Below are 22,101 nucleotides of genomic sequence, written 5' to 3'. Positions count from 1 at the left end.
GCACATTTCAGACAAAGCACACAGATTTTTCAGAATAGCGTAAACTTTACTTAGACTACAAAGAGCTCTTTAAAATTCTAAATGGTCTGCACTTATGAGGCACCTCTTAACCCTTAGCAGTTCTACAAAGTGCTTTACAATGTGCTACTCATTCACCCATTCACTCACACACTATTGGTGGCAGAGCTGCCATCCAAGCCTCTGGCCTGCCATCCGGTGTTTTCCAAAGTCACTTGGTCAACAAGTTAGTTGGAAGTTGCAAATGCCTGGGATGGACCCTAAGATTAGAAGACAACCTGATCAAACAACAGCATTAGGAAGCCTCATAGTGCTCTTACAATAGCACTACACAAAAGGTCAGCAAATTATATTCTAGTTTTAGTGTTAACATACCTTTCAGTACCTTTTTACTTTCTTATCTTGTCTTTGACACCCAGCTCCAAAGTAAATCTTACAACCAATCACAAACCTCCAATTAGCTTGGTAGTCGTGTGATTCTGATGTTTTAATACTTTTTGAACAAAGTCTGTGGATCAGAGGAAAACAGAACAATTTCCGTCTTTTTCCACTGCAAGAATACAGAAAATACAACCTAATTCATCCTTATTAACTGACCATTAATCACACAGCTCTATTAAAAAGAGAGAGACCCACAGAAAAAAAATGGACCCTGAGCGTAAGAGACATTGCCCCTGCCTTTGCACTTTGCTTCGGTCCAAAACACAGCTAGACGAGATAAATAAACACTTACAGAGAGGAAGAAGAGCAGCCCACTGTGCCCTTAGCAGCACTCATTAAACCTAATAGGTCACGCTGCTCCAGCCAGGCTCCACTGACACCCCTAATAGAAGCCTGCATGGTTAAAGGACCATGAAGACCATTAGGGCACTTCAAAGTTCACCCCACTACATTAGGGCCCCGCTGATGTGGCAAAGAGGGGACAGATCCAATTCCTCATTCAGTACTTTATTTTTCCATCAGTTGACCTGTCAGTCAGTCTGCCCTAATAAACAAGTAGATGCCTGAGCTGCTCATTAAGGGCCATCGTTAGCCAGGCTAAGGCTGTAAATGAGTGCTTATATCAGCTTTCAGCGAAAATTTCTTATAGGTCATATTTTAGAGCTGGCACTTGCAGTGTTAAACGATCCCTTAGTTTGAAAAGAAAGCTGCTGCTTGCACTGTAAATCAAATTTCTCCACGCATTTTTGGGCCAATGAAGAGACCCACAAACTGTAAAGGACTGTAGCCGAAGCAAAAAGACGTGCAAGCTGGCCAGTAAAAGGCCTCACTCCTAACAGGCTTAGACATGCGAATTCACACCAGTCATGTTCACTGCTCTGAAACCAAAGGATACCTCGCTCAAATAAGGAGTTGTCATTGTTAATCAAAAGAAGCTGATTTGTTGATTCTGCCCTATGGGAAGTATAAGCAGCAGCAGTCCCCTGTTGTGGCTGTACATCAGTGCGGGGGAGTGGGCAGCAGAAGATGAATGTCCAGCAAAACGTCCCAGTAAATAACTCAGATTTATAATTTTTGACACACATAAGAAACTAATCCTCAAGAGGATAAATAATGAATGATCTAAGAGAACTGACATCTGTTTTTAAGTAGGCTCTACAACTAAAGAAGGAAAACTGACAAAGAGCATGATCGAGAAATGTGATGACACTGCCTAGAATACATTTTGTGACTTGCTGTAATATCCAATGAAAATTTTTCCTCACAAAAAACAGAAATCATTGGGCCCCAAAATGTTGTTGTGTCTGCACAAGAGCATGACATGTCACAGGTTATTGTGTTTGCAGTAGGAGATAAATGTCGCAGGAGGATATGGCTCACAGCTGAGATTAGAGAGGCGCATGAGCGGGTGAAGCATATATACCTGCCTTCCCTGGGCTCCTTCTAATGGGGTCTTTGGCTATGAGCCAGCCTTTGCTATTATCTTTAACCGAACTATCATTGAGATCAGTTTCATGTCTTTTCATGCTCATACAGAACATCTGCAGTGTTGTAAATTTGCATTTACAGCAGTTATACCTGACGGGCACATGTGTTTTCTACTTAGTGTTACTGTCTGCAAGAAAGAAAAAGTGTTGAACTTTTTCAAAGGATCTAAACCAAGTATTATTCTCCTTGTTGACTTAATTAATTTCAATTAAATTTGATATTATATAATATATATATATATATATATATATATATATATATATATATATATATATATATATATGGTGCTTTATCCTACAATAATGGAGAGAAAACTCCAACAATCAGACAACTCCCTATGACCAAGCTCTTGGCAAGAGTGGCAAGGAAAAACTTCCTTTTAACAGGAAGCGACCTCTGGCAAATACAACGTAAAGGAGGCAAAGGTTAGGGGAGGGACACAGGACAAACTCAGCACTTAGTACTCAAGGATTATTGTCAGAAATGGAGATTCCCAACTAATGGGCCACAGTTAGTCCTGCTAACAGTCACTGCCAGGCTACAAAGAAACAATATAATTTGACAAAAAGACCCTCAGATGATACAGAAAAGCCTCTCCTGTGATTTTAACCTTGGCGGAGTCTCTCTTTGCACATCTCCACATGTCCAGCAACAACACACAGTCTTTTGTAGGTATGCAACACAACAATCACCAGCACAATAAATCTTTCTGAAACCATAATTTGAATGTTGTTGTGAAAACTTTGGTGAATATAGGAAGTAATCATCATGAAAGACAGTCAATAATAACTTTATTAATAAAGTTAAATTTCCATTCACACCTTCTTCCAAGGTTTATTTGTGCAATAGCAGCAACAAATTTGCCAACTTCCATCCATCTTCTTTCGCTTATCAAATTCAGGGTCATGGCTGGAGGCTGCCACAGATGAGAGGCGGGGTACACCCTGGACAAGTTGCCAGTCTGTCACAGGGCTATGTCGCCAACTCGAAAACACAAAACTCCCGATTGAAAGCCTAAACGAAGGCCCAGGTGAGAGCACGCATACTTGGATGTCAAGGAAAGCACAGTACACATACGCTGGGTTGTCTTCAGCCATCAGCTGATGGTGGCCACGAAACACGTCATGGTCAGGAGCTGCTTGACAGCCATCTCTGTGGTTTGTAACCATGGAGATGGCCTGGCAGCAAAAGTTCCCATCCTTTACTGACTCTCACTAATAAAATCTAGTTTATTACAGTGTGGAAATGTCTAGTGTGGCTTTTTGACATGCTAACATAAATATAGAGGCAAAGGATTTAAAGTGGTACTGGCACGTGGTTGTAGGTTTGGGCAGGCACTGATGAACAGCATCAGTGTAAAAAAACTGGGTTAGTAGGTTAAACCAGCACTCATGTACTGTTATAGGGACTGTTAAGACACAAGAATAAAAGTGCATATTTGCAGAAGCATTACATTGGAAGAACAGCCTGGTTGGGTTTATAACAGCAGCTTTTTGCATTTACTAGACACATGTGGTAGAACATGAATAATACGACGGATAAAACATGCTTCGACTGTGAGCTGGCATGCTGTAGCCATGAATGACTCACTGTGTTGATTGCTGTAGTTTTTTACTCTGCCTGAGTCAACATACTGAAAGGCTGACTGCAAGTTCCACCCCAACACCCTTCAAGTTTGCTATCAGCCTGTGTTTTTAGCCCCTCTACGTCTTCGCTCTGGAGCAGCCTTTTGTCTCTCTGCTCAGCAATATGCTTCCAATTATGAATCTTGTGTATATGGGGATGGTAAAGCGTTCTTCTGATTTATTGCGCGCTCAGGCCCAGTTTTGTTCAGTGCGTTTGCACATGGATCCCTCCTGCTGTAGGGCTCAAAGGTCAGACACACACAACAATTGACCTCTCGAGGACTCATGTGCGCCGTGTCACTCTGGATGTGATTGACAGGCAGAGATGATGGCTCAGCAGCGAAAGCCAAGGGGCCGACGCAAAAGCTGCCAAGCGCTGCATTAGCCTCACGTTGTGTGGAAACTTTGGAACGCAGAAACACAAGACAAACAGTGAAACAAAAATAAAACAAACAAAAAAACCCCCCCGACAATGATACGAATCCCAAGGAGGCTCCAGCACTCACTATCACCAGATTCATGGCCGGCCACTAAACTTTATTTTTCTCATTTGTAACCATAGAACACTTTGCGGTCCTCTCACATGGGTTTGCTGGGGCCATCTATTTGTAGTCATCTGTCCCGCGGACTGAAAACACATGCTCCACAAGTGAGTCACAGATCTCTCAAGCCAGTGGTGATGCTTGGCCTGAGAAGCAACTCATCCCCGTAGACTAATTTCCCGGCCGTTCTCGCTTACTTCCTGTTTCATGTTGGGCCGTAGGCACCGCATTGTGCGTCACCAGTGCGGCCTGGTCAAGTCCAAAACTGCTGTTTCTGTGGGACAGTTCTGATGTGCTATACCACAACACTGCACAGGGACCTAGAGCATTACCGAAACTATTATGGTGTCATATGTATTTCCTAGATCCTTACATTTCTATGAGGGTTTTTGTGGATAGATGTGAATCATCTCCCGTGGTATAGTTTCTGCTAAACTGTCCTCAAGGGCTTCTTGTTGAGCACTTCAGCTCCACACCGGATGTAACACCTTTCACACTGAATCAGCAAAACACAAAAGAGAAACCCAAGTTTTATGTTAAAGAGTGGGTTATTACATGCAGGAAAACGACTCTCTGATTCCCCTGGGATGCTAACCACCCATAAATCACCAAGCAATGAAAGTTTCCTCTCCAAACAGAGGGCTAAAACAAACTGAACATGGAACCCCTCGGCCCTACCTCGCCCCCATCCTTCACTCCTTCGCTCTCCTTCCTGGTAGGAATTTTTATGAGGAAAGAAGATATGCGGCGGTGCAAACATACACTCGAGCAAAGAGGCAACTGCTACGACATCAATCCTTCAAGATGACCCTTTACTATAACAAACCGAATAAATAAATAAACAAATAATAATAAATAACTCTAACAATATTTTAAGACCTTCTAGGTCCTTAATCAGTAGTGAATGAACTTCAAATCCAACCCCAGTAACTCATAACTGGAGAACAAAGGAGTATTCTCATTTATGCCTTACAGGGTTTTGTTCTTCTACTAGAAAATCCAAAAGTTCTGGCAGCAGTAATTAATATGGAAAATAATCACACACTGAAAGCAGTTTTTTCTTAAAACCACAAACTGTCAATTCATTTCACTAACTCAAAGCAAAAATGTTTCTTTTGGTGTTCTTCCCTTGTATGAAAGAACTCTTAAATGGAGATCGAAGATGCCAGATTTTGAATTTCAGCTGGTTTTAGTTTGATTTCATGGGTCCAAATGTGTGTCGAGCTATGATATCCTAGAGGCAGAACAGCAGAAGGATAACACAATAAACGTCACAGTGCACTGTCTCCCGCGACTTTGTGCAGTGCTTTTTGGAGCCTCAATAACATATAACGATGTGACCCGAGCGTGCTGCACAGAGTAAACACCCATGATGGTGAAGCGCTGTGCTGAACACCTGTAAGGCTTCACGGCTGAGATCCTGAGCAGATCCGAACATTTCAAATGACAGCAAAGGGAGTGGAGGGGGCACAAGTATACACAAACTGCTACTGGTGCTTAATTCATTAACAGAAGGTCAAATGCAAAACGTGCTTAAAGCACCACATTGTTTAAATTTGCTTCACAGTCATGTCATGTTTGCAGGATTAAAACAATCAGGCCTCTTGAGAGGTTTTTCACTGTTTACAGATCTGATGAAATGCTACACTTTAACACATGCACTGGCGATGCTGCGTTTTGTGGCGATCCTCTATGCCATTAAATGCAAATTTACTTCAAAGATGTAATTTTAAAATACAAAACAACCTAATCTATAGACATTAAAGATGACAGATTTACACTCTGGGATCGAGGCTAAAACAGTCGCTACAAAAAAGACCCTTCTTGTTCATGCTTAAAGAAGAAAATTTAGCCAAGAGAAGTGAATGGAGTAGGAGTAGGAATGCTACTGCCCTCATGTGGTGAATTAAGTCACTGCTGCCTTAAAATAACCACAATTTAAAATAAATTGGCGTTTTCACAACTAATTTAACATCTACAGTGATGTGTGAAAGTGAATTTATTGGAACATGTGCAAAAATAAATGGACATAAGACACAAATGGAGTTGGAACAATTATTAATTAAAAGCTCTTCTTCTCTCAGCACAACATGCTGATATTTGTGAGGTAATCAACCTTTCAGCTAAATAAATTTGGCATTTTTGTAACAAGTGGTAAGTAAAAAAAGTGCCCCAGGATGCAAATTAAAATTGGTTCTTTGTTAATTTTTTTTAAAAGTATCTATTCCTTTAGTTCTTTTGTTTGTTCCCTTTTGCTTGAATAATTCATCAGTCATTTCTCTGATAATGTTCAGGTACTGGATAAACATGAGGTAAGGGACTGAAAATGAGTGAAAAAGCAGCCAGTGCCCTAAGAAACTTTCAGAAAGCTCAGAACTATTGATCAGGACTACTTTCAAAATGACAAGAAAGTCTGGCTTATTGAAAGCAACATATTGAGAAATGTATGGTATAGTAGGGGGATGATTACACTCTGTATTAAAAAACTTTAAATTTTGAAATAAGACAATTAAGACTCTTCTTGTCCTCATAGAACAGATGATACACATTAAATTCCTTAAATACTGCAGAGTGAATAATAATACTGCGGTTTCAAAAACCTCCAAAATAACATCCCGGTGAGCTCTAATAATTGAACTTGGACTGATTCAGTTTGGCAACAACTCACTTAACACCGATGGTTACTGTTTGGGGCCATTTTTGAATGCCTTTGGCATTTCTGGAACAAGAAATGAAGCTGCACATTCTTCTTTTATTTGAGGTGGCAGTAATGAGCTCCAGTATATGGTAATGAGGCAGCGAAACTAAAAGAAGTCAGCTGGTCATTGTTTGGTACACCTTGAGCTTAACAATTATTCATGCATGTGTAAAAGTGCACTCTTAATGGGGTCGTTAGGAAAATTGTGATCACATGTTGGGTTGAGTTTTTGAGAGACTCTGAACAGTGTAAATGGTTTATAACGAGAGGATGAACACAAATTATACATACAATTACAAATGATTGATTATATAATAAGATTGAATAACAAACCAGGTTAAAAAAAAAATCAGAGTAATGTTCAAGATGCTCTGATTGGTTTGTAAAAATGATACGATGCCTCATTTAGAACTGAAGTAAGTGAGTGCTGCAGTAACCCACTGTACCATTAACACGACTATAATATTATGAAGTACTATATATTCATTTTTGCTGTAAAACTTGCCAAATGACAAAGATGAATGACAAACCTAATGTCGGTCATCCATTTTTTTTAAAAATAAAAAGCAAAAACAAAAACCTCACATCACCCAGATAATCGTAATCACACTGGATATACAGTCTGTGTGTGGCATTCCCGTGTTGCCCTGGGGAATCCCAAGCACAGATTAGTGTGATATAACCTGCATCAGTTCATTTTGTTTCAGTTGCTAAATCCAGTTATAAAGTATGCTATATTATCACATATATAGTGTAGGATGCCTGCGGTAGATGACTGTAGGCAGCTGTCTTATGTTGAGGTTAATCCAATCTTGTAAAGTGAAACAAATACTGATTTTATTCATGTTTGGCAAATCCAATCTTTTATTAAGTAAATCAGTCTCAGTTAAACAACAACATATGACATATTATACTGTCATGATTTATTTAGCAAAAACTACACCGGCATTCAAAAGCAGTATGTAATACTTACTGCTTCTAAAGGAATTAAGAGGGTGAGTAGCAGCTGGGTTCTGCTAATTGTATGCATCATCACCAGGAAGTATGAACATCTCTGTAAAAGCTGAAATTTGGGCCATTTGCTGATCTGCAGCATTTAGGTGTGGTGGTAATAAAATCCCAAGAAGGAAATAAATCATATCTTAGTTGTTGCTGACTGTCAATATGGGAAGGGTTGTAAGGCCATTTACAAGCACAAGTGAAAAATATTCATGGCAAATACCAGTATTCACAGGAGTGGATAACCCACTAAATTCAGCCAGACCAGGGTCACCTTGGACAGACGAGACCAAAGTGGAGATGTTTGACCAAGATGCACAGTTGCACGTTTGATCAAAAGCAAATCGGCACAAACACTTTGTGCCAACTGTCAAGCACGATGGTGCAGGGTGCTTGATTTGTGCTTGTTTTGCGGTCTCTGAACTCCTCTGTGAACCAAAGAATGGGCTAACGATCCCAACCACATCAGAAAATCTACAGCAGAATGGCTTCAAAACACCAGAGTTATGTTTAAATAAATATTTCTGTGTATGTTTAAATAACTATATGACACGATGTGATGTGTCATGTGTTTCATCTCAAGTTGTATTTACCTAATTATCAGACCCTGTTATCGACTAGATACTTTTTCATTATCTGCAAATAGAATAGAACAGTCTTTATTTTTTTAAGTGCAACGAATTTTAGACTGGCATCTCTCCTATGATCATCAGAATGTTATCAGTTCAAGTTATTATAGCGTATGAGTGGGGGTTTAAAGGGTTTTTAAAAAAGCCTTCTTCCTAAGATAGTTAGCTCTAATGCTACCACACGCTGTGTACTCTCTATTATCTCCTGATATGTAAAACCTGAGAACTGACAGAGGGTGTCATTTCTTTGTACCTCCTTATTTTGTTCTTTGTTTGGTTTCAGTAAACAGTTTTCTGCTGTCATCATGAGAGCCGAGGAGTTGAAGCCTGGTTAATTTTTTATTTTAGATGGAGAAGAATTCTAAGTAACATCAACAGAGCCAAGAACCACAAAGGTTTGTGCAACTGTTGAGCTGAAGCTTGAAATTCGACTACTTGCCAGACAAAAGACAGATTCAGTGTGGGCATTTAAGAAGACAGTCAGACTGATTTAAACATGCAAAGAACGCTTTACGTTTTTTTCAACTTGGTGTTTTGACAGTGGAGGTAAAGAGCAAGGGGTGAATCTGAGAGACACTGTACATTCATGCTACAGCAGCTTGTTAGGAGATAAAGGCTGCCTGAAAACAAAACCTGCTTTTTGACCTTTTAAACTCTAGGGGAGGGGTGGGGGCTAATTCATAAACTAAACATTCTGCTGTACTCAATAAAACATGAAGCTAACCATAAACTCATCAGGAATGCGTTTACTGAGATCATCAAAGGAGCCAAAGGGCTGTTTTCCCAGAGATTTCTTGTTGTAACCAGAGGCGTCGCCCTCTGCTGGCTGTAAGAGAGACTGAAGACTTAGCAGGCTTCTGTATTTACCTCGCTTTTCAGACCATTAAGTTATGTCCACCTCTCAGAAATGTTCTACAATGTGAACCCTTTCAAGTTGACTTCAACATTAAATTGCTGTTACAGAATTCTTCCATAAATTCAGGATTCTCTGAGCACCATCTGTCTTCCACACAAAGTCTGTGGGAACCGGCATTTACAAGCCACAAAATACAGCCTATGTACTTTGCACAATCTGTTTGCTTGCATATGCAAATAGAAAGATTAACTGTTAGTGGCACAACCCTCAAACACTATAGCAAGCTAACAAGCAATACACAGCAGGACTGAGGTTGCAAGCACTACTCTAAAAACAATATTTATGTTACAGAATAAGCATTTTAGCTTCTCTTTGGATATCACTTACCAGTTGCTATGATCTTGTGTTTTCCCCTCCAAATGGCCACATTTTGCTGAAAATGTGGATTTGTTACTGGAACAGGCTGCCTGCTCACCAAATGTCAAACAAAGCCATACTTGGGTTTTTAGTAGGCTTTGTCATGCACGCTGTTTGGAGGGAGTATGCAAAAAGGTATGCAGTAAAAAAAGGACCACATTAAAAAAATTAGAATGGAAAAACAAGTGAAAATTCATGTATGTAGGAACCAACTTTCATTTTTACCTGTGTTAAACAGTTTTGTCTTTTCAATTTCCATCGGTTTCTTTGCTCTGAAAGCGATACTAATGCAAATTCCACAAATGATGCGTTTCATTTTCATCCCTACCATGCTGTTGTGCTGCATTACATGTTCCCCGTGCCTCCCTTTTTTTTCCTTTGATGTATTCTTCTGCCATTTTTGAGGCTGTTGCAATACATCAATGTCCACATGCATTTCTAATCAATAACTTTACTTTTTTTTGTAAATAAAATCAATGCACTCCAGCAATATGGTTGAGATTGATTTCATTACAAAAGCTACACCCGGAGTCATATAAATATATATGGACACTAAAGGCTAATGGCATTTTCTTATGGTTTGGCTGTTCAGCAAATAAAACCCCTTCTTTGTTTCCAGACTTCAGTAGCACAGAAGAATATTTTCATGTGGGAAATGTGTAACAGTCACATGTATCCTAAAAATGATCATGAAGGTGACATAAGCTCTTAAAAGTTAAGCTAGTTAGTGAGCTAGACTTGATAAGCAATAATCTTTTAACAAACACTTATTTTTAATTATCCTGTGATGCAATATCATTACTTACCAGTGTCTTTATAAACGGGGTCAACTCTTTCATTTAAAAAAAGAAAACGAAAATGGTGTGAAATTGTGCAACCAGCTTGAGAAAACACACGGGAAGGGTCAGGTAAAATGCCATTTATGTAACTTACTTTTCAAGAATCTAATACAAAGGCATACACATTTCACCACCAAGAACCACATATAACCACTAATGCAATAAAACATCACCATACAAACAGGAAAAAAGAATTAGAGTAGTTGGCTTTGAAGCTTGGGAGAGATCACGGAGAGCCACGAGCTCACATGCATACAAATAGGCTCATACACATTCATAAAGAGCATCCAGTACATACAGACACACACACGCACACGCGCACACACACACACACACACACACACACACACACACACACACACACACACACACACACACACACACACACACACACACACAAATAAACAGAGCTTATATAATACAGCATTGAAGAAGTGTGGCTGTAAAAAAGGCATGTGGAGGAAGGGAGGTTATTACATTATACAGTATGAAAGGGGAAAGGATAACAGCCAGAGTTTACAAGAAACACATTTTTCATTTTTACAGTCAAGCCAACTTTACTTAATATAAATATTCTTCATCCAAAAGTCAGTGCAGTGCCTTCTGCTCAGGCTTCACCTGGTCCACTTTACACCCAATCTGCTCAAGACCTGGTCCACAAATTACCGTTTCCACTTTGCACACAAATCTTTTTTTTTTTTTTTTTTTAAACATCAGTTTTCTCTCTAGTCTAGTCTCAATGCAGTGTGTGTGTCTCTATGTCTGTGTGTGTGTTTATATATTTTTTTAATCACCCAGTACCTCAAAAGTCCAGCTGTGAAGTACAAGAGTTTGTTTTTCTACCAATTAGCCAATAGAAAAAGAGATCCACAAAATTTACAAATGTCCATTTTTTTCTTCTTTTCTCCTGAATTCCCTTTTTCTTTTTTAGAGAAAAAAAAAAGTAGTTCGTGGATGGAGCAGCTCTACTGGATTCCCCTGAAGAGACACATTGCAAAAACCATGGCAAAAAGCTGAGGAAAGAGGGAAAGAAAAAGAAATAATAATCACACATACAGAAAGAGACTGTTCAAAATCCCCCGTCCCAAATTGTTAATAGAAATAAATACACTGTACTGTCCAATATTCACCTCATTTTAAAAAACCACTATGTTCTGTGATACTGAATTTTAGCACAAGGTGGCGATGTTGCTATTCAAAAAGCATAACACTGGCGTATTCAGGTAAATAGCCTTGGGTTAAAGCAGCCTTGCAAATTTTCTAAAATGAATATTCAGAATACACTGGAGGCAAAAAAAAAAAAAAAAAAAAGTTGCATATTTGAAAACTCGCTCGTACCTCAATGGTTAGCACCACAATGGCCAGGGCTCCAGCCACATAGATGTACAATTCGAAGTAGTCAACTACTGCAGAGTAACAACCCTGTGGACACAAAGACGTGACACTCAGCAGAGAATCAATAGGCTATAAATTTGCAGAATTACAGAGACAATTAAAGTAACATCACAGCTTCAACTGAGTGAGAGTCTGAACAAAGGCCTGGCTGAATGAGTGGGAAGAAGGGCCTCCAGCCTCACTGGCTTTTAATGAGAGCTCTTTGTGTGAATGAACAGAGCGAGGCACACGGTGGATATCTCTCATTGTTCTAATGGGCCGAAAAACAACAGGTGGAGACTGCAGTAAAAAAGCTCTTCCTATCAGCTTTCACTGTAATTACACTCAAGGCTTCCTTTGTGCACATGGAAGCCATGTGAGCAGGGATGTGGGCATGCACGTGTGTGTGTGTATATCTCACACAAAACACACACACATACACACATCCAGACACATACATAGCGCTGTTGTCTCTGTGCTCTACTGCACAGTAAGATGGTCTTCTGTGACACCCAAAACACAGAAAAGCACTAATCAGCCATGGAGGAGTCAGCTAGTCCCTGGATGTCACCCCTCAACCGTCTTCAGCTCTAATTAAGCCTTGAGGAGGTTTAGAAGAAGGGGGAGAGAGAGAGAGAGAGAGAGAGAGAGAGAGAGAGAGAGAGAGAGAGAGAGAGAGAGAGAGAGAGAGAGAGAGAGAGAGAGAGAGCAAGAGAGAGAGAGAGAGCGAGAGCGAGAGCGCGAGAGAGCGAGAGCGAGAGTGAGAGTGAGAGAGAGAGGTCTTGACATGGTAGATGTGAAAAGTTACCTTATTATTACGGAACATCATATTGCCCGATAAGCACTGCTCCTGGCTGGTATAGGCTGACTCGGCAGTCTGACCGGCACGCTGGCAGCAGGCTTCTGGCACCACATGATTTTGGTTCATCATCCTGAACATGCTTTCCTTAAAATCCTCTGGGCTGTTCACCCCACAGCAGTCAAACTGAGAGGAAGGAGAAGAAGAAGAAGAAGCCCTTATTGTTAAGCGCCCGTTTGCGCACTGGCCTGTGGTCCACTGTGTGCGTGTGGCAATTCAGCATGAATATTGACCTAAATGTCTCTGATTTAACTATAAAATACAGCCCTGGCTGTTAACCTTAACGTTTCCACACACTGTTTGGTGGAAAGGGTGAGTCAGTAAAAGCTGCATTACGTCAGCTCTCTGCCATGTGTGCGGTGGTCTTACTGTAGTCATGATGGCGTTCCATGTGGAGGTGAAGACGTCACTGTTATTGTAGCCCTGATAATGTTTCTTCAGCTCTTTGGTGAAGTACTCTCTGGTCAGCTAAAGCGACAGCACACAGGTTAGTGTCACACAGATAACATCGGTTACTTCAGATGATTTCACCGAATTCTGGGTTGGGCTGAGTGTCATTTATATTAGGGAACTGCGCTAACTTAAGACATTAAAGTCTTCTCAGGGAAATCTGGTGGTGCTACGGCAAAATCTAGTGGTGTGCAGTTACAAAGAAATGAGCTCACCAGCAATCTGCTCCTCATATGTGTTTGGGGCTACAGACTCGAGGCTAGATTAGGCGAAATCTTTGTGGTCACACGCATAATGAGTAATGTACCAAACAGGTTTTGACATGAAGAATTAGATTGCATCTCTGGTTGCTGAACAGAATTTGATCCCAATTTTTAACTGTGCATCACAAGCACAACATTATTATAGGAATGCAATGCTATAAATACAAACAGTTGTACAATACCTGAATGCAGTCAAAAGAAATTTTCGGAATCACGATTTAAATTAGCAACTGTCAGGTCCGGAAATACAAAAAGTAAGAATCTGAGTCCTTGCGTTTTGACACTCAGCCCAACTGCAGACTTGTGATCAAAGGTGGGGTGAACTTTTTAAGAAACTTACATGCTCCCGGAATATGAAGGCTAGGATGGCAGCAGCCAGCTCTGCTAAGAAGATCAGGAGGATGAGCATGAAGAACTGCAGTAAGACAAAAGGAAAAAGGAAAGGGTGAGAAAGAGTATGACAAGGTAGATGAGAGTGAAGACAAAAAAAGTGCATGTTCATGTGTTTAAAAAAGAAAAAGAAAGAAAAGGAAAAGGAAAAAATCACATTTTGGTGTTGCTCACTTCACTCAGCATTAACTATTGATGATGACCAAAGCACAAAGACAACATACAAAGGCATTTTGCTCTTTTGGCTTTCTGTTTCAAGACTGACAGAGAGAATAATCAACACACACACACACACACACACACACACACACACCCGCACACACACACACGAGCGGTAACACAGCTATGTTTCGACTTTGTCAGCCAACTCACAAAGAGGAGCAGACACTTGTTTTCACGGATGGCTCCACAGCAGCCCAGGAAGCCGAGGAGAAAGAGCATGCCTCCCATACCAAGGATGATGTAGACACCGGTGAATAGCAGGGGGTTGGTTGCTACGATTTCCCTGAACCCTGTGGGGTCCACCAGTACCCACACTCCCACTCCGAGGAGGAAAGAGCCCCCCAGCTGATAACGACGGAAAAAGTACATTACTTAGACAAAATAGAAATCGACAATTCAGAAGATATAGTAGCTTTGTATCCCCAGCAACTCAAAACATTCAACCAGTGGTCATACAGTGACTTTTTTTCCTCCACTGTTAGCTATGCAAATACCAGAGAGGTTGGAGGTAAAGCTAAAATAAAAGGCTGGGTATCTGCAGAGCCACAGTACCTCAGTGGGGGTATGGGTGGATAAATCTACCCCCTTGAACTACTCCTCCCAGCCTCCCCACCAGCTAAAGAAATGCAATGAGCTTCCATCCTTTCCCATCCTCCCTTTAATAAAATCCTCTCTGCAGCCACTGTGGGGTGACTCATGTGATTAAGAAAAGAAGATATTGAGTCAGGGGGAATAGATCTGAGCTTCCAACATTTTAACCCCAATCCCCTTCTTCCTGTCACCTGGGGCTTGCGCACAAATGATAGCCACTCCGTGGTATGAGGAGAAGCAGCAGCCATTTTCAAGGCACTGGGCTTTAAAAGAAATGCTGCCGAGTTACACGAGTGTGAAACGGCCTTAGATAGACACACTTAAAAAAAAAAGAAAAAAAAAAAAAGCTGTGAAAAGTAGTTGTTACAGTGATGCCGACAGTCAAGTTCATTCTTTGCTCTGCTGGTTGCATTATTACCCCAGCCTTGAGCAACCTCATCTAAACAGAGACTCTAAATGGTTTGGTTGTGCTTAATAAAGCAGGAAAAGAGACAAACCTTCTTACTCTGACCCTCCCCCGCTTTACGGCTTCAGACTAACAGGATTACTCTTGATTGTCTGATCAAGACCGATAAACTCAGGTGCCAGTCACAAACTCCACATGGCACAATGTGCCTCAGATGTGTGTCAGCACACTAAAATTTAATCAAAAGAGAATTTGATAGAATCAAGATTGCCTCATCTAATGAAATGCAAATGTGGCTCCATTAGTCAGTCAGGCGGGGAGCACGCAGAAGCCCATCTTAAATCATTAGATTGACGCAAACTTCAGAGACGGCCAGATTAAGTGTCTTTGAGAAAGAGATGAAAAAAATACTCACAAAGATGAGGAAATTGAAGACAAACATGAGGTACTTGATGCAGCTGAGACAGTCCCCCTCCATGGTCGTCCCCCGTGCTGAAGCCTCTCCCTGCCCCTGAAAGAAAAAACATTAAACAACATAAAACGCGCCACTTAATGACTCCTGCCAAATGCTCACAGTATTCCCCACTTTCCTGCACCCTGGATAAGCATTACGCTGAAACTGCCAAGAAAAGGATGCTCTGCCAAAACCTGCTCACATTCTTAATGAGTTCTGTCAGTCAAACACACAGCACACACACACGCACGCCTGTCAGCTGATTTGGTCCAATTTCAGATGAAAATCCTCATATTATCCCTTTAGGTGCATTGTCCCCAGCTATAGTCCTGGAAATCCCTAAGCAACTACGAGATTAGGCAGCACAATGTCAACCTATCTGACACATCTTATTTTAGCGTGCTCTCAAACTTAGCCGCCTGTCAGCTCCTCCTGTCTCCGGAAAAATGGCAACCCTATGTTAGTGCGACTGGAGGGGACGTCCATCTCTGAAGCATTTTAAGGAAATGAGTCCTGACTGGGGCTCCATGTTCATTAACCGACATGGGATGGCCTTTGCTATGGAACTTCTTCTTCTTCTTAATGTAATGAGAGGCCTTGCGCTCCCATCAGCCACCCCTCCATCTGACACAAACACACTTTGCTTGATGAAGACCCATCCTAGAAGCACTCCTGGTTAATGAAGAACACCTCTCCTGCATTAGCAGACAACACTGGGTGGCGTTGTGTGTGTGCGGGGTGGGGTGTCTAAGAATCCATGACCCAGAACGCCTAAAAACGCAGCGTGCCCTCGCTGAAGCAAATGTTTAACCTTTCAAGCTGCAGATGAAAAGATTTCTCCCTCAGCCTTTGTGAGCCACGGACTGCGTAAGGATTCATATCTACATATTCTGCACAAACTGAAATGAAAACAATCTGTGGGGCAGCTGTAATTGCAGTCTCAGTGAAGGAAGAAAATTAATTATTTGGCAGAAATGAATCGGCACTCTTTGCTTTGTACTTTCTGATTATTAATTTGCTCTCCCATAGTGATAGCCGGGATTGAGGCTGGCTAACAAGCGGATTAAAAAACGATTTCTCAGAGGAATTGTAAATAGGTTTACACAGCTACACACTGCACCTGCAAATTGAAAAAAAGAAAATGTTTAAATGCCTTCTTCGCACTTCTTTTATCCGTACTTGCAGCACATCCATCAGCTGTAATTTCATAACGTGTAGGCAGGCTTTCCTTTGCTTGATGTGATGTCAAAGGACTCCTCTGGGTGATCTCTCTCTGCTTCTCCGAGGCAGGAGTGAAAGCTCTGTTGTGATCAACACCAGGCTTGATTCCTGTCCATCTTTGAAGAACCTCTGCTGTCGCTCAAATCTCATTCCGCCTTGACCCTTTCATCCCTGTGCTGCACACAGCAGACTCACGAATGTTGGCTTTCAGGTATAATAAACCATAGCCCAGCACAAAGCCCTGCCTAGGCACAAGCAGTTTTGAGCTGCTGGAGCAATTATTTCCCACAGAAGAAAAGGAAGCGTGTGAATAATTAAGGCAGAACTGATATCTTTTTCTAATCTGTTTTTCTATTATTACAGCGCGCTAAAACTGGTTTGTTTTTCATTCTGCGAGCCTCATGAAAAGCTTTTTTTTTTCTTCCCCCCATTGCATTGTTAACTCGCATAAGTTGCCGTGACAATAAAATTAAACAGTACTAAAGATATGACGGCATTCTTTGTCTGCTGTGAGAAGAAGCTACCCTATAAAGAGAACTTTTCCTCTCCTCACCAGCCAGAGGGCTTATGCTTCTGTTTTTCCCCTTTACCGCTTTCTTCTTTGGACCCAGGAAATTGATTTAGACCTATGGTTAAACACTTTCTGTAAATCATAATAATATGCTTAGGTATTGATTACCCATCTAGTGGTACTCTGAGAGCAACCAACAGATTCATTGTCTGAGATGGGTTTTAATTAACCCCTCCCTTTCCTAAGCCGCAGAAAGGTCTAATGAGGGCACAGGAGGTCTTAACTGAGATTTGCATACATTACAGTCTCATAGAAAAGCATCAGAAAAGGTCCATTCCTATCCCTCCAGCTCTAGCCTGTCAATTCTGGGCCCTTATGAAGGGTGCAAACTGTATTTATTGAGGCAGAGGATGAAGAGGTGGAATGAGGAGGAGGGGAGGGGAGGAGGAGGAGGAGGAGGAGGAGGAGGAAGGGGCCGGCTGGAAAAACTCTCAGGGCACAGCTCACTTCTTATTCTCTAAACAAAATGTCCGATTTCTTTTCCAGCTTCACCCTTTTGCTCTTTGCTCCCATTTCAGGGTCAAGCCGACTGTCAGATCTGGAGCCAATTTTCTTCTGTGCATTAAAATGCATTGAATATTTAAGAATAAAATGGGTTATAGTGTAAGGGCCCAGACAGGCTCCAAATAACAAGCCTATGGTTGAAAAGCAGCATGGTATAAATCAAAGTGCCACTGAGACCCCGGAGAAAGTGCAGAGTAAACAAACCGGTCTTTCCCATGACTCCTGTGGGATCGCAGGTCCTCATCGATCACTGGCCAGTCGCAGAGATCAGACCACTAAGGCTTTCTCTGAATATTCTGCAGTGTATATGATGTAGACAAGGAAAAACATGGTTCACACCCCAGGAGCTGCAGGCTTATATCACTTTTGAAAAATTGCTACTAGGTTAAAGGCTGGTCCTCCTCAGGTGTGCTGCTGAGCAATGCTAGCGATGTGTTAAGATAACACACTGTGCTGGCTAAAATCTATTATAAATAAACATGCCACACATGCACACACAAAAACAGTGAGCAGTACTGCACCGCTACAACTGTACACAATGTGCTGGATTTTTCTTTAAACATGCAGGAAATACTGTATGTCCTCAATCTGACAAGCTAAGCGACAGTTTTCGCCCCGAGGTATCCAGCAAATGCCAAATCTGTCTCCATCTCCTGTAACTGACATCATAAAATGTCATGCGGCGCTAAGAACCCATTGTTTACTCCTGGTGAAAACTGATCCACAGTCAGCTTAGGCTGTGGAAATCGGCACAGATGAGTTTGATGGTGAATTGATGTGAACTGATCCTAAAAACATCAACTTCACACTATCAAAAGAAGCCAGAGCTCTCTAATGAGGACAAACTGATCCGACCTATATTCGTCTCAATGGAAGCGTGAGGAATAGACCTTTTCTTTTTTTCTTTTTTTCCATTCCTAACTCATAAAACCAGAAGTCTGTTCAGTCGGCACCTACACGATCAACCATTATGGTGGTGTCAACCCGCTGTAATTAAAAGATAAGGAAGACACAGACTAGATTGAAAGTACTCCACATATAAATAGCACACCCGTGGGTGATTCTCCTTGAAGATGTCACTTTCAGCAGGATTAATGAAACCAGTCCATATTCCCTTGCTCCCCCAGCCGCTGCCCTGGACAAAAGGATCAGAATTACAAGGACACTCTGTGTCTGCTCCTCGCCAAACTGTCGCCATCCTCCACCCTCACATAACCAGCAAGTTCACTTCATCTTGAGCATGATCCTGCATTACAAACAATCATTAATACTGAAATCCTCTCGAGATTTTATGGGTTGTAGCTTGACCCCTTTAAATATCATTGACCCTCTAAGTGATCACCTGTAATTGAACCCTGGGGAGGACACATTCGTTCCCAGGCTCCCCGATGCAGCTGGAGCAGGTGTGTTTTGTCATCAACTGCATGCCAGTCTAAGCTCTCCGTGCATGCGCTAATACCCTCTGACAATGACACTAGGGGACCACACACATGCCACATCAGCCTTTATCTCAATTAAAAACCCATTTTCATATTTCTCCATGACTTCCTAGATCAGCCACAGCAAGTAAACACCCCCAAATCCGAATAAAGACAGGCTCCTCTGGCAATGAAATGGGTTCCCGTGAGGCGCACCAAGTCCTTAATGAACCTCCAATTAGGAGAGAATGAGCCCTGGGCTCTGCTGTCACACGGAGGAGCTTTGAAGTGCACTGAATGCTAAACAGCAATAGCACTGTATACTTTAGAGGGCATACAGTTTTCAGACAACAGCGAACAAGCACATGGAGAAAGTGTACAAAAGTAGCTCAAAGGCAGCTCGCAGTGTGTGCGTGTGTGGGTGTAGCTCTCACACAGAGAGGAGTGCAGAAACTGAGCCGGGCAAGCTAAAGCAAAGGTCCTAATGCTGGTTAGATGCTCAGGTAGATATTTTAACTTGTCTTTCCTCAGGCAAGTTTAGCTTAATGAGTTTTCAGAGTACACACAGAATATCATCAGCTTCTGCACATTACAGGGAATGCTAGTTTACTCCCTCCAAAAGTGGACAGTTTATGATGAATTGGTTCAGTCGTGCAAAACCCTTTATAATTTCATTCAATTCGTGCTGGGACTACAAAGGAGTTATACTCCAGCACTGTAACTGGTGCAGACAGGCTACTTTTGTATTTTTCATGGTTTTCTTTATTCATTTTTTTGTTTTTGGTCTTCAGTTCAGTTTAATTCCATTACGTTTCCAGAGTAGGTTTCTCTCATTTTGGTTTAGTTTTTATGCAAAAAAAAAAAAAAAACCAAACAAAAACACAAAAAACCTACTCAAAATATTTTTTACAACATGCCTCATTCACCCATATTTAAACAAGCCCCCTTTCCCCCCCCCATCTAACATTCACGTACACTCAAACTCCGATTAACGCATCAGAGAGCAACTCTGAGTTCACCATCTTGCCCAAGGATAATTTGGCATGCAGGCTGTAGCAGCCAAGGATTGAACCGCCAATCTTTCAATTAGTAGGTGACCTGCTCTACCTCCTGAGCCACAGCCACTCAGAGGTATAAAAGTTCAGAATAGGTACAAAATCATCATTAAGGCAATGACCTAAAAGACTACATACACACACGATATACATTTCAATCAGTTAATTTTCATCTAAAGTCAAATTCTTCTATTTTTCCAGTTCAGATTTCAGTTCCTAGCCTACTCAGTTTGAAATGACACTATGTGAACCCCAGATGGAAGCAGTCCTCTGACCAGGCAGCTGACACACTCCTGAAAACCAGGCTGATTAACAAGACGAAGACTCCCAGAATGAACACTAAGAAACAGACTGACCATGTGTTGTCAGCACTGCTGCAGGCTACATTCCTGACATCCCAACTGGGCACACATCCAGCCGTTAGTTCAGTAGTAACAGTTGCTCCGAGTCCTACAGAGAAATCGACTCTCCAGCTCCTTAGATTAGAATTTCTGGACGGGGGAGGGGGAAGAGCGCTAACAACTTCTCGATAGTTATCTTAAGCAGAGGACATGTGATGGAGTGATGAGCAGATTTTGACTTCTATTGAACCCTGCTGTGTGTGAGATCCTCCTTCGATCATAGCAGAGGCTTTCACTTAATCGTCTCGGCACCTCTATCTGGCTGAGCGAAGATACAAACTGGCTGCGTGAGGACGGATCAATACCAGGCCCGGGCACATGGTCAATGATGCATTGATCCCCTAGAGCTCCAATGCTTAGTCCACTGGTTGTCTGGTAGTGAGGGCATGTGGTAACAGCACACAATGAACACATAAACACTTCGGCGCTGCCGGCTGTTAGGACTCGGCTAAGGCTTTTCCCACGTTTTTAGAGAATGACACATTGCCTTTGGGGCTTTCCACAAAAATGAGTTATAACTCAATTCAAAACTAAATGGTCTAAAATTACTGGGCGAACAACCGAGGGAATTATATCACTGCACTGTCTACTTCTGTGGGTTATTCCACAAGTTTCTCAGGCTTCTTCTTATATATCAGAGTCACAGGGAGAACAATCGATATCAGTTGCGCACTTAACAAAAACTTGGAAAAATCCAGTCAATAATTTCACCAGCACTCCCCTGACCACCATTTGACCCTCAGGCAAGAAACAATTAAAATGAGTCTTTTCTTAACACTGAAAATTGTTTTAAACGCTGCTGAATACGAGGTTGTCGTCTCTGTCGGATCTCCATATCATCACAGATGGCCTTTGCAGAAATAAACAATGGACTATTTCAGGAAAGACAACACTTTTAGCCTCAGGGCACTAAACAAGAACAGGACACTAGGGAAAAAAAAGACAAAGGAACACAAAATACACACAAGTCACCAAACATCACTAAATCTAGGCCGAAACCCCCCAAAAAACAAAACCATGAAAAATTAAAAATCTTATTTCTTAAGCAAACGATACACATCTTTCAAAACAGAAGGATTTCCTAAATCACGTGCTGGAATATTTCCAAAAAAAGACTCTGGTCTCTACGGCAACCCGGATATGGGGTGAGAGTGGCCTTTGTCTGCAGAGGACTGTTTGGCATCTCCACTTAGCTCGAGTTCCTGTTCGAAAACAAAGGGGAGCAGAGCAGAGCACTTTACAACGGGGGGACAGCTTGGCCAGCCATTTGTCTAATGAGCAATCACTCACACCCTGTTGCAAGGCCATATGCTAGTTTGAATACAGCTAGTTCCCCCGTGTGGAAAGCCTAAAAGCTGTTTTATCACTTA

General features: G+C 41.6%; 1 protein-coding gene across 2 annotated transcripts in view; it reads right to left on the bottom strand.

The window, feature by feature from the left end:
* Positions 1 to 10,617: 10,617 nt before the first annotated feature.
* Positions 10,618 to 22,101, bottom strand: part of tspan18b (tetraspanin 18b) — a 34,992-nt gene continuing 23,508 nt past the window's right edge. The window contains exons 3-9 of one of the 2 annotated variants that reach the window (XM_005450896.4): positions 15,523 to 15,618; positions 14,261 to 14,455; positions 13,839 to 13,913; positions 13,155 to 13,253; positions 12,735 to 12,911; positions 11,891 to 11,974; positions 10,618 to 11,565 (exon numbers count right to left, since the gene is read on the bottom strand). In XM_005450896.4, the coding sequence (XP_005450953.1) occupies positions 11,518 to 11,565; positions 11,891 to 11,974; positions 12,735 to 12,911; positions 13,155 to 13,253; positions 13,839 to 13,913; positions 14,261 to 14,455; positions 15,523 to 15,618 (774 nt within the window). In that variant the 3' untranslated portion in view covers positions 10,618 to 11,517. The remainder of the gene's footprint in view (positions 11,566 to 11,890; positions 11,975 to 12,734; positions 12,912 to 13,154; positions 13,254 to 13,838; positions 13,914 to 14,260; positions 14,456 to 15,522; positions 15,619 to 22,101) is intronic. The other variant, XM_025909215.1, reaches the window with a different exon arrangement.

The sequence above is a fragment of the Oreochromis niloticus genome, linkage group LG7, assembly GCF_001858045.2.
Source record: "Oreochromis niloticus isolate F11D_XX linkage group LG7, O_niloticus_UMD_NMBU, whole genome shotgun sequence".
Taxonomy (NCBI): domain Eukaryota; kingdom Metazoa; phylum Chordata; class Actinopteri; order Cichliformes; family Cichlidae; genus Oreochromis; species Oreochromis niloticus.
Note: the sequence above shows the minus strand (reverse complement) of the source record. Positions and strands in the feature narration are given on the sequence as shown.